General features: G+C 35.8%; 2 protein-coding genes across 2 annotated transcripts in view; one reads left to right on the forward strand and one right to left on the reverse strand.

Annotated features, from left to right (window-relative positions):
• Window positions 1-17680, reverse strand: part of DOCK2 (dedicator of cytokinesis 2) — a gene marked incomplete at its 5' end in the record, with an annotated part of 169343 nt that overhangs the window by 93482 nt on the left and 58181 nt on the right. Inside the window, one exon of the mRNA XM_080353427.1 lies at window positions 15710-15805. Within this exon, the coding sequence (XP_080209553.1) occupies window positions 15710-15805 (96 nt within the window). The remainder of the gene's footprint in view (window positions 1-15709; window positions 15806-17680) is intronic.
• INSYN2B (inhibitory synaptic factor family member 2B) lies at window positions 226-8430 on the forward strand (the record flags this gene model as incomplete). The annotated part of the gene is made up of 3 exons (XM_080353428.1): window positions 226-1607; window positions 4095-4169; window positions 8244-8430. The coding sequence occupies exons 1-3, from the start codon at window positions 286-288 to the stop codon at window positions 8428-8430; spliced, it is 1584 nt and encodes a 527-aa protein (XP_080209554.1). The 5' UTR covers window positions 226-285.

Below are 17680 nucleotides of genomic sequence, written 5' to 3' on the forward strand. Positions count from 1 at the left end.
GATTTCAGCCTTCCCTAGGTACAAGAAATCTCTCCTTTCATTTGATATTTAATTTCTTTATTTTAGTGTTTGGTCTAATTAGCAATTAACTCTGAAAAAGCATCCCTAAAGAGAGTATGTCAGTTAAAAGTCTACATAATAACAAGAAGAAGAATGACGAATTTAGCTTCTTCAGGTGTAAGATATTCCTGTGCCTCTTAGGAACAACCATAACATACAGTTCAAATGACAAATGAAATGGCTCACAAATAAACACGTTACTTACAGACTTTAGATTGTGATTCAATGGCCCAGCAAAACATGAAAATGCGCCCAGTGCTACTGAAAAGGAACAGTCTAGATTCAGCTGATTTCATGAGACAGCCACACCACCGCAGGAGTAAATCTCAGCAAGTTCGATTCAAGGATGATGGTGTGAACACAAAAGCAGAACTGGATACTAATCCTGCCCAAAATCTAGCATTCACCACTGGAAGAACAGAAATATTTCAGGATCACAATTTTTTGCTGCATCAATCTCCATCTTTCCCAAAAGCTCAGAAGGGGCTTCGGAATATTGCCATACAAACATCTCCCAGCCTCAGGAAACACTTCCCGGTTTTTAAAAAGAAAAAGCTGACAGTAAGCAAATCATTAACAGAAATGCCAACTGAGCCTGCCAATTCTATCCAAGTAAATGGCAATATTTCTGAACAAGACATTATGTCTTCAGATCTCTGTTACTTAAGAATAACTGATCATTTTGAAGATAAATTTAGGAATAGTGAAGTGAATGGTCAGTTAAGTCAAAGACCATCAAAAGCACAAAGCAATGGACCAATCCACTCAGATGATTTCTCAGCAGCAGAGAAGACAACTGTTTCTACACAGGTACCTGAATACATACATGTGAGTTTTCCACAAGACAGCAATGTTTGCAGGGATGCACCAAACACAACCATGAATTTAAGTAACTCACTACATTCTTCTGCTGTTATAAATGGAAACAAAAATTATGAAAACAGAACGCTGTCATCTAATTCTGAAAAAGCATATCCTTGCATAAGCAATTCTACTAACTGCGGTGAATGTAATCCACATTCCGACTCTTGTGAAGCAGACAAAGGTGATTCTGAGTTGCCCGTTACCAGTGAAGATTCAAGCAGCAAGGCAACTGCTCCATTATCACCTCCATCAAACCACAGTTCATCTCCTTGTTGCCTCAGAAACTATCAACAGGCAGGAGAGCACAAAATGGATTCAAGCTGTGCGATATTAACAAACGATGATCACACAATAATGTCATCGACAAGCAGTAATGCGTCAAAATCTATTCTGTCATGTAATACTGAAATCGAGAAAAATTCTACCCAGTCAGATGTTTCTCAGTGTAACAGCTGTTTAGAAGGATTTCACACAGAGTCTTATCTGCCAAAGAATGAAATAAAACCACAAAGCAAGACAGAGATTAGCGAAATAAATCAAATTCATTCGGCACATGGCGAAATCTGTGCCCTACAAGGCAGGCTGCAGTCTGTAGAGGAATCCTTGCAGTCAAACCAGGAGAAGATTAAAGTCCTTTTGAATGTAATCCAAGACCTGGAAAAATCCAGAGCCCTCAGTGAAGGGTATGATGCATTTTAATATCAGTAATTCATCACAAATGTAAAGTAGATGTTAGCACTCTTTTAACCTTTGCTACTGAAAAAAATCTTTCCTGCAATATTTAACGATGAGTTTGCAAAACCAGTATCTCACCCTATTTCTGGTATTCGAGCTTCAACAGAGAAGGAAGTTTCTTTATAGTTTGGCTTTAGCTGACACTGCCTTTACTAAATCCAGTGTGAGACACAGTTTATTGACTCATTTTTTTATTCAGATTTATGGTGGCAGATACAAAGCCACTGACATCTGAAAGCTGGCAGTACAACAAAGCCCAACAGTCTAATGTAATAACGTATATAGAAACATATGGCAAGTCAGTTCTCTCTTAAATAACAAGGCCAGATATGCACTTAGTGCGAAGGCAGTCCTCTTGCTGAAACAGTTTATATCAGCAAACCCATGCTTTTGTTCAGTAAATTATTACTGCCTGCATAAGCAAGCAGAAGTATTAGTGGCTAAAGCATAGCATCTGCAGACATTTGGGGACCAGTAACAATTTGTGACACCACAAACAGCCTTAAAGGGAACACCTTAAAACCAGGAAAAGGCAGGAGGCCAGGTAAACTTCAGGAGCTTCAGTATGTCAGGAAGATTTCACGGGAGGTGGAGGTAGGTGTTTAAAAGGGATTAAAACCATGAACATACAGCATGTGAAGATTGTTAGCAAGAACTCACTTCAGAATCTGACTTTAGAATGACTTTCTGCACTATCATAAGAATTCATGACCTGTATTTATTTTCAGTCTGCTCTCACAGTGACTATTAGCCAAGGTTGCAAATATTATTTAAGTAGCTTATTTATGCAACTTACTCATTGTAAATAATAATAATATTATAAATGCAACTAATGTCTAGAGATTGGACACCTTTGTAGGACAAGGATAAAATAGAATTTTATATATTTCTATGCTCAAAACAGGTTTTAGAATATCCTAATAATGCTTTCTAAAGCATTCTATTCTATTCTAAGCAGCTCCTACTTACAGTAAATGCATCTAGGATACATTTTAAAGTTCTGCTTTATGACAGTGACCTATAATCCGTCAAATAATTTTTGTCATTCAAAGTATCAAGAGAATAAAGGTTCCATTTACATTTATTTTTTAAAGATATAACAACATGGAGCCTACATTATCATAGATTTACTTTTACTTGGCACAGCTAGCTTAGGCATCGAGAATAATCATTTATGCATAACTGGTATCAACAGTATTTACTGACTACAATTAAGGAATCAATCTGATAATCTTCCACATTTCTACAAACTCTGCAATGACAAAAAGAAGGTGGCATTGAGATTTTTGTGTAGGTTCCATTGCATAGAATTAGCACAAAATATGACACTGACTTGCTCCCGTGGCTCAGCACCAGGTCTTCGCACTTGTTCCCATGTGGACACAAGAGGTTTGTGTGGGTGTGCAAATACTGTCAGGACTTACCTGACTGAAGCCACGATTTTATACACCCCAATTTTCCTGCAACTTCTGAAGAAAAATCTATTTTGAAGAATTCTTTCTTTCTCAAAGTATTTCATCTGGGAGTTAAAATTACCTTCTTGCATTTCTGATGTATAACTCTCCCACTCACGCTCCAAATATGAATTTACATTCATTTAAAACATTAAAATAATATAAATCAAGTTAGCATTCATTTTACTCTGTAGAGATAATCTTTTTTATCTTGGAACATTTTGAGTAATGTCCATCTGGCTCTTAATATTAAAAATACTTCTGTTCGTTTCCACGGTTTCCATAATAAAAGTACTTGTGGAAGTAGCACAATGAGGTACATGAAGAACCTCCACTTTAATTCCAAAATAAATCAGGAAATTATTTGGTATCAACTGAACTCCCCTACTTCAAATAACTTATACTCATTAAGTGTGCGTTACGCATCCTTCAGATGAGCTACCGACCACAAATTGTTTATAATGCAGATCTCTCCATCATGAAAATAATTCAACTCTAGTTGGTGTTAAGTCCAATTTCTTGTTCTCTCAACACTCCAAATTTGTATAGTATTCACAGTAAAAACCTGACTTGTTTATAGTCAAGTGAGGAAACATGAAAAGGGGAAAGATTTTAAAGCATAAAGGCAGAGATAAGATTGATTCACCAAAAGCATGGATATTCAAATACTTTAAAGGGTATTTATAAGAATATAAGTGTGTTTATAAGTTTATAAGAAGCAGTCGCACATCTGTGTTTTCCTAACAAGTATTCATGCAAGAACCAACAATCAGAATCTTAACAGCATGAGACAGGGAAGACAAAAAAAATAAAAACATGAATCAACATAAAGTTTGGGAATTTTAAAGCAACTTTCTAATTTAGAGTTTGACACCAGAATTTTTAGTAAAGATAAAATAAGTGGTGAACAGAACTATTTTTATTCATGAAAGATTCAGACATCTGTTAATTCATCTATAAATGAACTACTGTCTATTACAGGCGTAATTTCTATCACACTGGTCAAGACCTCAACAATTGCAGCACCTGTCAGAACACCGCATGTATCATTTACAGGTACTTCACTCCTTCACAACTGTATGTTGTCTGTCGCTCTCACAAATGTACAGTACAATGTTTTGCTCACAGCTATAAAAGGTCTTAGTTTTTATTAATCCAGTTTTTAACAGAAGATGAAGTGCTATGCATGAGGTGGTTGGTTTGTTTTCCTGAGTGGAAAATAATTAATATTGGTATTATCTGAAAGAGTTACTGTGCTTAAAATTCAAATAGAAATTTCCCACTAATGTTTCATAGCGTTATTATCACTAGCATGCTTTGAAAACCTTTCATGCTGTTTCAGATGATGAAATTCCCAAATTTAGATCTTGGAAAAGATAAGCACTCAATTCTCCAAATGCCAGGAAGCTATAGCTACAGTTGATGCTTATGTGAAAAAGAACTCCCACACTTCTCACTTCAGTAAATGTTTATTTGTTATTATTTTAAGAGAGTGCAATTTGAGTGTAAGTTACTCCAAATATAAACTGTAGTTTATGGTAAACTCTTACGACTGAACATGCTGTGTTCTGGAAGGTGTGCATGTTTCAAATGCTGAGTCTATACAAACACACTGTAAGTCTTCAGCTCGCCAGCCATTATCCAGAGCAACAGTACGTACCAAGTCTTGGTTATGCCACACACATAGCTTGTCTACTCAGGATTTTATAAGGCTTCCACCAATTTGTAAACACATTCTCTGCAACCTCAGTTATGAGGCAGAAAACACACATCTTCAGTTATGTGATTAAGATTTACTGGGCTTCACAAGATATTAAGTAACGTATCACACAACTGCAGCGTAATCGGAGCTGGAGCTCACACTTGGCCATTTTAGATCCTCTCCAGTAGTGCCACACACTGCAGACTTCAGAGGATGAAGAGGAAAGTGAATGCATGGTCAACATTTACATATGGTGTCTTAGGCCTTATTTGGAGAAGCAGAGAATATGTATTCTAACCAAAGGTAGTGGAGAAACTATAATACTGCTATTTTAATCTTATCTTTTTGCATTCCTTTTTTGTGAGGGAGACTTAAAGGACTTTGCAGCTGATGAGCTAGTTACTTAAATCGCATGTTCATTTTGCTTGCTATATGTATCATCTTTCTGATGTGCTGTACTGTATTAAAGCTTAGGTTTTTTGAAAAGCTCAGTGGAAAATAAGCTTTCCAGTCACATATTGCGAAGATCAGGTGTTCAAGTTAGACATTCCACTGCAAAATTAAGGAGAAGTTGATTTGAAACATCTCCTAGAAGTTGTTTATACCTTCAAAGATATTTATACTTATTAGTATACTTATTAGTTTATACTTATTAGGCCATAGATGGCTAAACTTTTTTACATTTACAAAAATAAAGGGTAAGAGAATTTCTCTTTTAGGTTGAAAAATTTGCCTTTATTGCAAAGAATATGGCAGACCATGAGCTTTGCCAGTTTGTTAGCACTATGAGCACAACAAGCTTAGGAAGCTTGTTAGGTAAAGTCAAGTACAGAGCATTAGACCCAATTGTTCAACATACAGCTCAGTCAAGTGCCAATGTCCTAAACCTCTGGCAATGAACTCTCAAAGTAACTGATATGTCACACATTAAACACCACAACTCCTCTGAGACAAATTTGTTAGTCTTCTCGGTCCATCGGATACTCCAGGAAATTACATGACTTATCCAAAAGCACAGGCTGAAGCTGTATAAAAAGGAAGATTTCCTTTACTTGGTCATTGTCTCCGAACAAATAACCCCTGTGTATTTTGACAGGAACAGAGTTCACTCTAGAATTTATGTACAAACTACCCTTTACCACAGGACGTTTTCTTTCTTCAGAATAAACTATGATGCTTACTCTGAATTTTCAGTTTACACTGTCTGAATACAGGAAAGATTCTGAGCGACAAGCACAAGTATTTGAAGGAAAGAATGGACGAAGAAATGAAACACTGATGTGCCTTTTTGGTTTACTAGGAAGTTTATAATGATAATGATGCCTGGAGGCTTACAGTGCAATGATTAGCAGAATACATACAAGAGAACGCAGTTCCTCTAGAGAGTTTCTATTTAAAGAGACAAAACAGAGGACAACAAGGAAACATAATAGTTTTCACTTTAGAGAGATGTTCCACAAGACGTGGTTAAGAAAAAAGCATCCTGAGTAACTAATATTTCACGTTCATAACATATGCAGTGGTCACCATTCTGAAAGAGGTAATTGTTATCAGGTTTTACTCTAGACGAACCCCTGCAACTCTTGTGATTTATGTAGCCCAAAAAATCCATGCAAGTAATTTTTCCACTAACATAGCATCACTGTGGCCATTAACTATAGATTCACATGTTTCATCCTGATCGCCATTTTCCTGCTCTTGAAGAACCTCAGTGATTCAAACACTGCACAAGCAGAATGTCGGGTCACTCTCACTGAACCATCTTTATCATGCACATTTTAAGCAGTCCTCAAGTCAATCAATACCCTAATCTCATATCAATCCAAATGTGGATTACACTGATCAGTAAAGTAATAAAGAGCTTTTCAGTCTAGCAGGGAATAGGTCTCCAGTGGCTCTAAGTTTAGCTTTTTTAACTATCCAGCAAGGTTATGTGAGATGACTTGCGACTTTCAATCTAGATCCTGTAAGACTAATACTTGTATTATAATAAGCCAATGCAAGTAGCAACGGAAAACAGTTATCTCAGCATATAAGGCACAGTATTAAATGAAGACTGAATCAACCTCTTGCCTCTAGAAATAATCGCTCAAACATGAACTTAAAAACTTTTACAAAGGGAAGAAAACAGGAACATTAGCAGATGCTGTCCTTGCATACACTATAAACAAAACATTTAATTCTCTAGTATTTGTGATCTGTGAATACTGAAAAGCATTATGCTGTAGTAATAGCAATATTCAGATAAAATTGAGGACACTGATCAAATTTGCCATTTATATCACTTTCTTCTGCTTCTTTCATATTTATTATGTATTGCTTCCTGTCCTGAGATACTTCTCCAGATATTCTAAATTAGAATACTCCTGTTACTTTCTTTTTGCCAACTGAGTTGTTCCATTTCATTAAAAACCCTAAAACATATTCATTATAAGGCAATCAAGCTTCTACTTAATTTCAACAATTTCTTGAACGATGTTTATGGATTTCTATACGCATACAAATACAACTGATAATGTTTAAGGATCTGCATATTTACTAATTTTAGAGAGTTTCCTACTCAGTGCCCCATTCCGGTGACATCCAGCATCCCTCTGATGATGCCTCCTCCTTCCTCCCAAAGCTCCTGCATTATGGAGAATGCAACCCGCTCCTTTCTTCTCTCCCTTTCACCTGCTAAAACTTGCACAGCAGACATATTTGACACAGTTCCCACTCTCCTGCCCAGAAATGATGGTTGAAATGAAGAAAAACCAGACAGCATTGCATCTTATCTAATTTTTTCTTTGTTTTTGTTTAACTGTGCTGGCTGCATCAGGCTGCTTAATCACTGTCCGCATTGATTCTTTCGAACCTTACGTTATGCATATATCTGCTCTTATCTAATTAACATCTTGGCTCTCATTCATCATCATTTGTAATTATTGGTCTCAATGGAGAAAATGAGTTACATTCTACTTTCCTGTTAGCTAATACCACTTATCTCAAAGACTTATATATTTGCTTAATTTCATGTCTTTTTGGTTCTAGCAGGTATCCTAGCGGGAGACATTCACATTTACCAAAGTTCAACACATGAGAGTTTTGAATTCATGCCAAACATATGACGGAATTAGATTACAGTATCAAAATCTAGCTATTGAATAAAATGGATTAAAATGTCATGCTAGTACATTTTCATTTCTTCTCCCTTATTTTTTTTGCATTGTTCTGGGCACAATGCTGGAGTTCTTATATAAGAAAAAGTTCTCCCTCAGAAAAGTTTAAGAACGGATTTATTTTCAAAGTAGCAACTTATATACTTTTGTGTTTCAACCAAGCTCTAATATTGACTAATGCCAAATTATTCTAATGAGGTAAGCATCCTTTGCACGTGTTTCTTAAAGAGGGAATTTCTCACTAACTTAAATCGCTTCCTTTTTGTATAGTGTGGAATACGACTTCAGACAACAAGAAGGAAGATTTCATCAGATTTTGAAAATGCTGGACCATGTAGACCAAGATCCAGCTCCAGCTTCACCTCAGAAGCTGCCACCTGATCCCCCAGCTCCCGAGAAAAAGGAGCTCAGAAGAAAAACCAAAAAGGTGAAAAGAAAATGCTTCTGGTGGATTTGACTTCCTTAGGGATCCTTTTACATTTCAAAAGACACTGGAACAGAAAGAGGTTGGAGAGCACACGCCTGAAAATGTGCTATTACAGAACCGCAAAGCTAAAGAATGTTTAATTTGAGTATCTGAAAAACCAAAAGTATGGAATTTACTTACATCATCTCACTGAGCAAAGGCGCATGAAGATGCTGTTTTCAAAAAGAAATGGTTTCTTTCAAAAGGAAGCTCTCATTTTTTCCAAGGACACTTTCATACGCTTTGTAAGGACATTGTTTTTCAACTTTCCAAAAATAAAGAGGTTTAAATCTCTACTTTAAAAAAAACGGTGGTAAACACAGCTAATGGTGCCACACAGTCTTTATTTCCTATTTATAAGCAAAATGGACTGAAAGTAAAAATCTTCATTGATCTTTAAACAAACTGCATAATCAAGAACAAATTCAGGGAAATCTACATTTTTCAAACCAATCTCTCTTCAAAAGAGACAATTAAAATTATTTCACATCACCGCTGATTTTTTTTTCTGTCATCTAACATTTAACAACAAAAAAAATGAATTTCAGGTTAAGTTTTATTCTGTCCTTTTATTGTTTCCATTTAAAAATCACCCATTTAGAAGTTTTAGCTGTTTAACAAGACTTCTCTGAAAAAGAGTCATAAGACAATAGAATATCTCTGGAATTCAAGTGTTAAGCCCCTACTCAAATAAGGTCCAACTAGGTGAATTTGAGCTTTGAGTATCTCCATAGACAAGGATCCATAACTTTTTGGTGCAAGCTGTTCCAGTTTTATTCCTAACTTCTGATCTGAATTTCCTGTGTTCTAACTTTGGTCCATTACATCTTGCCCCATTCAAATACACCTTCCAGAAGAATGAAATGGATAATAAAGCCTCTCTCCTAAGCTTACACTTATTAAAGCCTGAACAAATGCAATTTTCACTGTCTCTCCTCACCTTTTATGTGCAGCCGCACTCACCTTGGCGCTCTCCCTCCGGTAACTCACGTCTTTCATCTATCTGGAAGCCTAAAACTGGACACAACGCCTCAGATGCCATCACACAGTTGCTGAACAGAGGATAATAACCATTTTGGCTACGGTCTTGCTAAATTATTTAAGACCTGTCCCTCTATACCAAAATATCCCAAGATGTGGGGGTTTTTTTGCCTTAAGATATAAGTTGATACATGATACAAAACTGATAATAAAAATAATATTTAATGAACTTATCTGTATTATATCCAAAAAATATACGTATCGAAAGGATTTTATCAGATGTCAATGCATCTATTTCTTTCCTTCAAATATAATTGAGTTACCAGCTAGCACAGAGTATGCCAATGTAACCTAATAGTTGGTGATATTATTATTTTGCTCATAAAAACATGGTCACGTTTCATATGGGGGGCAGAGGGGAAAAGGCTTTTCCAAAGCAAATTTAAAGGGCACCCTGAAACCCCAAATAATGTATTTTATGTTTAGTGGAATGTACTGCAGACCTTTTCTTAGAAGTGACTCTGGTTAATTAGTTCAAATGGTGCCAGGGTATTCAATAAATTAACCCCTGGATCCTATTTTTCTAACTTATATTGTATTAACTGTTCAATGTTAGTTCAAAATGTCTGTACACTTTTGTACAATTCTGTGTTCCTTCAATTCTTAGGGTTAATTACACATACAAAAACACATTAAAAACAATTTTGCACAGAAGAATTTTGTCTGGAAGAACTAAGTTTTTTGATAAAACTAGATTTCATTTAAAAGAGGACATTATATGTGACATGGCTTACTTTATCAAAATTGTAAAGGACTGACAGTTTCAGAAACAATTTCATGTTAAGTTCAGTCAGGATGGAAATGACAGGCACAACATTATTATTTTGGAGGTTTCTCAAAAGAAAAGCCTTATACAATTTCTTATGAGCAAAAAGGATGCATGTAGTGAGCCAGAAATGCTCTTCAATAATAATTTGCGGGTATAACAAAGGTAAAAATTCAATTATTACATCAGAGCATGTCATTATATTACACTCAAATACATGTACTGCTTATGCTGGTATGCCAACAGCATTCCCATTTTGCATTAGTCTCTATAGTTGATACAATGAAGGACTTATAAGTGTATAAGTTTTCCTTGCGTATTAAAATAACATGTTAATATTAATATTCTCTGTGTTAAAGGTATAATCATAAGCAATACCGACTTGCGTAACACTAGCGAAACCAGTAAGTTATTTTTCTGTAGTGAATTGATTTTCAATAATTTGTTACCATGTAAAAGCAATTTTTTTGTCTTTCTTTTTGTTAATAAGCACAAAAAAACTCATTTTAAGCTGTCTGATTTTGGTTTGCATGTGTAATGAATATGATGCCTTCAATATATTTTCCAAAGTATCCAGATTATTCTATTTAAACAAACCACAGTATTTTGATCCACCACATAGCAAAAATCAATTGCTGGGGTCAGGAAAACTATGCAAGAACAGAAATACTCTATTTAGTTTAAGAAAGTCCAACCAAAGATAGTTCTAAGTAAGGCTCTCAGTCTTTCTTACGACCTGCACAAAGACCAGTACTTCTGAAAAACTGAAATGTACTGATTTAAATGGTTACAGGTTTTATATTTTAATGTCTGATCTTGATGGAATTCAGAATTTTAGGCTATTTTTAATCCTTAATCTTTCAGTCAAAATTAGTCTTTGTTCTCCATATTTCTCCGTCAGTTGTTTTTCAATTCTCTGTCACTAAAGTAAGTATTATTTATATACGGATATGAAATTCTCTTTTTGACATATGCACACCCAGCAGCAGAGGAACACTCCAGGTATCTGGGCCAGCCGACTCTCAGCTCCCAATGCTGCAATTTAAGAACATTCACTTGTCTTTCAGCCTGCCCTCTGTTAAGGGTTTTCAAGTTCCCCCCTTCAAGGCATTCATTTTCCTTGAAAGAAACTATGAAATTAGAGTGCTGCTGTAGCACTGTCCTTCAGAAAGGTTGCTCCCAGGGTTCTCTACTTCAGTATAAAGGAGATTTTTCTTGAGTAAGCAGTAGTAGCACCAGCCAGCCAATTCTAAAGTACGTATTTAACATCCAAACAAATGTCTTATCTAAAACAGACAGAAGTCCCTCATTCTGCTTCCAGAGTCTGACTGCCAACAACAATCATGCAATACTTTGATTGAAAATTAAGTAAAAGTGGGCCAGAAGTCAATTATTCCTACAAACGGATAAGCATCATAGTTCCATAATAAAGCCACAACTCATAAGTGCAAGAAGTTACCATACCCAGTCTTCTCCACAGCACCTCACACACAATAGGCTTTCTACATAGAATTTTAGACAACATTGGCATCAAAGGCTATTTATTATATTAAAAGGTAACAGTGGGAAAGTGTTAGTCATGGTATGCATCAGCCACAGCAAGAGGGTAAGAGTGCTTAGTTGCTATACGTTTTGTTTAGATTTAACAGAGAAATGTTGATATCCTAGTAACACAAAACACCTAACATTTCATAGCTTTGCAACACATAATTGGAGAATCTAAGATATGTGAAAAAATATAAGCATTGCTTTTTGTTTTCTTGTTTAATATTTTTAAGTATTTTAGCAATCAATTATTAATTAATACAGGAAATTTAAGAAAATTACCAGATACACACTATGCAATTTATGATATCAAATTTAGAAAAGCAACAGAAATGGGTAGAGTGTTAGAAGATAACTCTACTGGCTAAAAAAACTTCTCTGATTTAGACAGTTACAGTGTAATGCCTAAAACCAGCTCCCAGAGTAGGAAATATATGTTACAAATACATACAAACATGGTCTCCAATTAAACTGAAAATAAAAACACACACCCCCGCCAAAAAAATAGAAACAAAAACAACCCACCCCCCAAAAACCCCACAACACAAACCCAAAGCTACTTGACATCACTTGCATACAAAATATTGTAGGATTCTCTGAAATACATACTTACATGACAAGTACAATATGCTGTTTGTAAAGCATTGCACAGAACATGGCAGAGTCCAGAACTACTGTATTTGAAATTGCTGTTTTAAGGAGTCAACCTAAGTTTCTTAAAAAATGCAGAATGTATGAAAATAAAATACTGATTTGTGTCTGTCACTAACAGCATTTCACACAGGACTTGCTAGAATTTTGTGGACTACAAGTCATTCGAAAAAGCCACAATCCTTAGTAATTATGCTAGCTTAGATACAAAGCACCTTCCTAATGAAATGTATTATCTAATGTATATTTTCTAAATTTCTAGGTTCTTTAAATGTGATGTTATCTTTTGCAATAAAATGAGATATTTTTCTTAGGTTTCAGGAGTCAATTAATAACAAACAACATTTACGTTACAAAGGAAGTGAACAATTCTTCCTTGGAAAAGAAAAATGAATGGGAAATTTATCTCTTTTGTGAAATCATTCTGTAGCTTTGAAAAGGATTTCAATTTCAACTGGAACACTGAATAAAGCTGGAACTTTCAGCTAGGCTGTGTGTATATTTGAATATATCATATTCTCCAACCACAGCAACTCTACCAAATTGTTTCTATGGTCATTATTTCCCCAAAGACTTGTGTGCTATCTAGAGGAGCTTTGGTTAACTGAGCACACTGTTTTGTTTCCAGCAAAGTGTTAGTACAATATCTTACATAAATATTTTCTAAAACCTTTTCTGTGTAGCATAACTACTGTCTCTTCATCATGCTAAATTGATATTGTGAACAAAATCAAGTTTGGGAGTACCAAAGGAAAGCTTTAAAATGTAAATGTGATATTTTTATTTACCTAAGCAAGTACTTCTGCACACCACATGCTCCTATATGGTTTACTTCTACAATTACTGCAGTAGGGACTTAACCACATCACAACACCCTTTAACTAAGAGTTTAAATTTCATAAAGTATTAAATACAAAGCTCGAATAGCCAACTTCTGACAATAAACTTGTCCCTCTATTACAAGCCTAAAAGCACTTCAACTACAAACAGTCAAGGACTTTTTTTATATCATGAAGATAACCCAGCAGCTGTTAAAGCCTTCAAGTGGCAGAACATCACAATGAAGGCAAGAGTGGCATTTAAGTAAGGCTTCTCTGCAGTAGCTGCAGAGAGCTAAATTACTTTTCCATCACAGACACCCTGTCCTGAAGGGATGATGTCCTCTGAGCCTTCGCTTCCCAATAATTACAGGAGCAAAGCTCCCAGCAGGCTTTCACCAGCTGAGCACAGCACCTTCCCTTAGATTCAATTGGCATTATAGCAAGAAAAGATAAAGGCAACTGTAACCCAAAATCCTTTTAACTCCTTCTCTGCCAACAAGATAGAAGATTGTGAAAAGGACACCTGAATATGAAAATTAACATGCTTATCACTGTCAGAAAGCAAAAGAAACCTTGGGTAAATAAAATCCAGTACTCTATCTAGTGTAAGACATTTAAACTTGCAAGGAATGACAGGTCTTGTAAATTTAAACCAGCAGCTATTCCATACATCCCACCTAGACTTGCAAAGTTCACCATAGTTCCAGCAACTTTAGCTCAGAAGGCCATAATTTCTGACTATGTGCTTCATTTTTTAAACATTAAGCACTCAGGCTTTCAACAGGTTTGGTCCTTTTAAGAAGTTTTAAAGCAGACCTGCAAAGGAACTGGGTGAACTGAAGGTAGTATACAGAGCATGAGCTGAGCTTAATTCAACAGTTCTTTCTGAATGCAAGGCTACTTTGTTCATTACAAACAACTTCTTCATGTCGCATGTCAAAGACTGCTCTGTTGAGAGATCTTGTCTCAGCTCTAGAAGACTTTATAATTTATTGGAATTCTGCTTTGAAAAACCTCTAAAATGCTTAATAAACACATACGCATAGGTGCTTATAAGCGTTATTAACAGACATCTGTATTTCAAAATTCATACTGGATGTGATCTTTTAAGGTAAAAACGGCTGAACAAATTACAGTAGATGAGGAAAAAAACCATCACAACAGATTTCTCAAGCCATTTCAATTTACTGTAACCAGCTTGTTTCCTAATGATAAGGATCTTTATTGCCGCATTACTACAGTTTCATTTTCCTTCTTCATTTACTGCTTATGGTATCCAGAAATACTCCTTAAGAGACTGATTATGTTTTCCATGACACTCACAAGCTGCTTTCTTTGCAACTGGGTCTTCATTGAGAGCCTCTGCCCATTGTGACCATGTGTGACACCAGAGGGTCACAAAAAGAAGAAGAACAGACTAGAGTTGTGATAAACAGTTAACAATACAATTTCTGAACCTTGCAGATATACCAGCAGGGAGTTTGAAGCAACCATTGGCAAATATGTCCTCTGAAGACCTCAATGATTAGGAGACACACATGCTCTGACTGGCAACAATCTAAAATTGTTGATTTTGTTTTCCGACAGAAATTAATAAGGAAACAAAGCACATTTTAAAAGATGTGCAATGTACCTCTTGTGGCAAAACAATCAAGCAAATGCTGCTCATGATTTTGCAGAATAGCATACATCTCTAAAGACTGACAATTAATATACATCTTCTCTTAAGCGCACAGTCTGAATGGCAATTTCCATAATTCCTGCTGAACACAACCGGCTTGCATTCTCACAAATATTCTAAATCAAGAGGAGTGCTCATGAAATATGTTCTTAAATCTGAATAAATTGCAGAATCTGTCCCTGGACATAACTCCCAAACCATGGAAGCTCCACAAAAATCTCAGGTGAGTGCTCTGTGCCAGCTCATCCCCAGATATTTTCCCTGTGCACACAGAGCATCATCTTCCCCCTCCAGAAACAGAGCCAGGAATAGCAGCTGTTCCATAGCAACTCTAACCCACCAAAAAGAAAAGCATGAGTAAAACAGAGCACCCATCAATTATTGACGTAAGCTATTCAGAATAGCGGGGTTTTTTTTGTTAGTATTACTCACACACTTCCACTTTAGATTGATAGAAACACTATTTTCAATATGTTGAAGTGCGCCCGTTATTATGTAGGTTTGTAAACCCTTCTTTTTGCAAACAGCAATTAACTTTAGTGTTTATTTGTTTTTAAGAATACACAAATCTCACAATATTCAACTACACTTCAAAAGAAACTACAGACGCACAGCTGAATGAAAAAAGAGGAAAGTTTTAGACCTCTTACCCTAAACCTAAAAAAGCACACAAATCAGGACTCCGCAAATACTATATTTGCATTTTTTCAGGATAACTATAAAATTAATTTCAAAGCATTAAAAATACATTAAAATATTACTCACAATTAAGGGATCATCTCGTCCCATTGTAATAACAGTTCTGTTCACTGTGCGTAATAACTGTACCATTATTTCTTGAATATGGTGATAAGTTGACGCCTGTAAATGAAAAAAAAAACAAAACACTTTTGGTATTAAATCCATATGTCTTGTAAAAGGAAGAAGAAACCAACTATTTCCATGTTGACAGTTCAAGTTGTATAATATAACCCCTTTACTGAAAGAACACCACCAGTTCTTCTGGCTCCTACTGCTCCTTAGTTGCAGTAATTTTGGTGGAATCCTCATTTCAAGTGGCACAGTCCAATTTTAGCCCTACCTATCCCATAACTGGTTTTGGGTTGAAATATTCACTGCCCATCCCTCACTCAATGGACTCATGTTTTCCCAATAACTGAGGAGCCCTGGTACCAGATAACTGAGGCAAATTGTCTCATAGTTCTCCACATCTGTCAACAGCCCTCAGGGTAGTCTGGAGCTCAGTAATTATATTAGCTTACAGTCACAAAGTATATAATTATTCAAAGAGAAAGTTTTCTCCTTTCATCTTCACAAACTGAAGATGGTCCACTCTTTTGCCCCATTGCCAAGGTACTGGTCAACCTGGCTGACACACTCCACTGGAGACCCACCAGCTGTCAGAACCAAGTTTTGAGTCATCTTGGCAGCCCAATGGCAAATAGTCACCAGCTCACATCAAATGATCAGCACTTTCGACATGTTGTCTGCAAAAGGACATTTGGTTGTTTATTTTAGAACACTGAGCAGAGGGGTATAACCTCAATATTCAACAACTTCACTGACCTTACTCTGATGGCTAGACAACTCTGGAAACTAGCATTCAATAATCAAAGAAACAAAGTCTAAACAAATTTCTAACAGAAAAAGAAATAGCTTACACCAAACAAGGCACTTCTTGTCATCACATGCCATATGAAAAGAACACCACAATCACAGAAGCCACGGTGATTTCTTAACAATATCTTAGGTGGCTGAGCTCCAGGAGAAACCACTTCTGACTCTGTTTTTAATCTGAGACATCCAATATTTTCTCTTTTTTTTCTCCTCTTTTGATTAACCTGGATCAGGCCAGCATCCCTTGCAACAGAGACCTCACTCATACCTACTCATTGATTTACTATTACCATTTAACCCTATTGTGTCCTTTGGCTATGACACATGAAAGCCTAAAACGATCTTCTCACCTGTTACAGCGTTTCGAAATTTACTATATTCTATAAATGAACAAAGTATTCACAGAATAATTTGTTTGCAGTTGGCGTTATCTTTTCAACTGAAGTTTCTCTGGTGTGGGCCCATATTTATGAAAAGACGGCACCTGCCCGCTGCTGCACAGCAGACATTTGTCAGAGTGCTTTGACAAAGATGCTTTCTCTACCATCTCCTCTACTTCCCAATATGCATACTGTGAGCTTTAAGGTTTATGTCAGTCAAATCATATGAAAACCATGAAGTGTATTCGTATTTTAAATGCGGTGGAAATAACAGTGAAACTAGAAATAAAAACCTACAGTGCATGTCTCCCCACATCAACTTTAATAATTAACTGAATACTCTTCTCGTCTCTATCTTGTTTTTTCTCTTTTTTAAAAAAATCACCTAAAAAAACCTCTAGAGAAAACATTGTACTTTCTTCTAGTAAAACATAACCACACATTAGGCAAATGATACTGTACATTAGCCAAATGATTTACAAATTTCTGTACAATTCTAAAATGCTTCCAGAATTGTTTGTAACATAATCAACAGCTTACAATGTAGCGTCTGCCAATTACTGACTTTGTGCACGTTATACATCTCACTTTAATTTGTAGTCTAAATGAAGATTTTATTTTAGATTCCAGGAGAAAGAGTTTACTGTTACATTTGACCATGTAAAGCAGAATAAGTAAAAGCTTGTTCCAATACAGTAAATATTAAACTACAGGACATACATCAGATTGCACGCAAAGT

The sequence above is a fragment of the Nesoenas mayeri genome, assembly GCF_963082525.1.
Source record: "Nesoenas mayeri genome assembly, chromosome: 14".
NCBI classification, from domain to species: Eukaryota; Metazoa; Chordata; class Aves; order Columbiformes; family Columbidae; genus Nesoenas; species Nesoenas mayeri.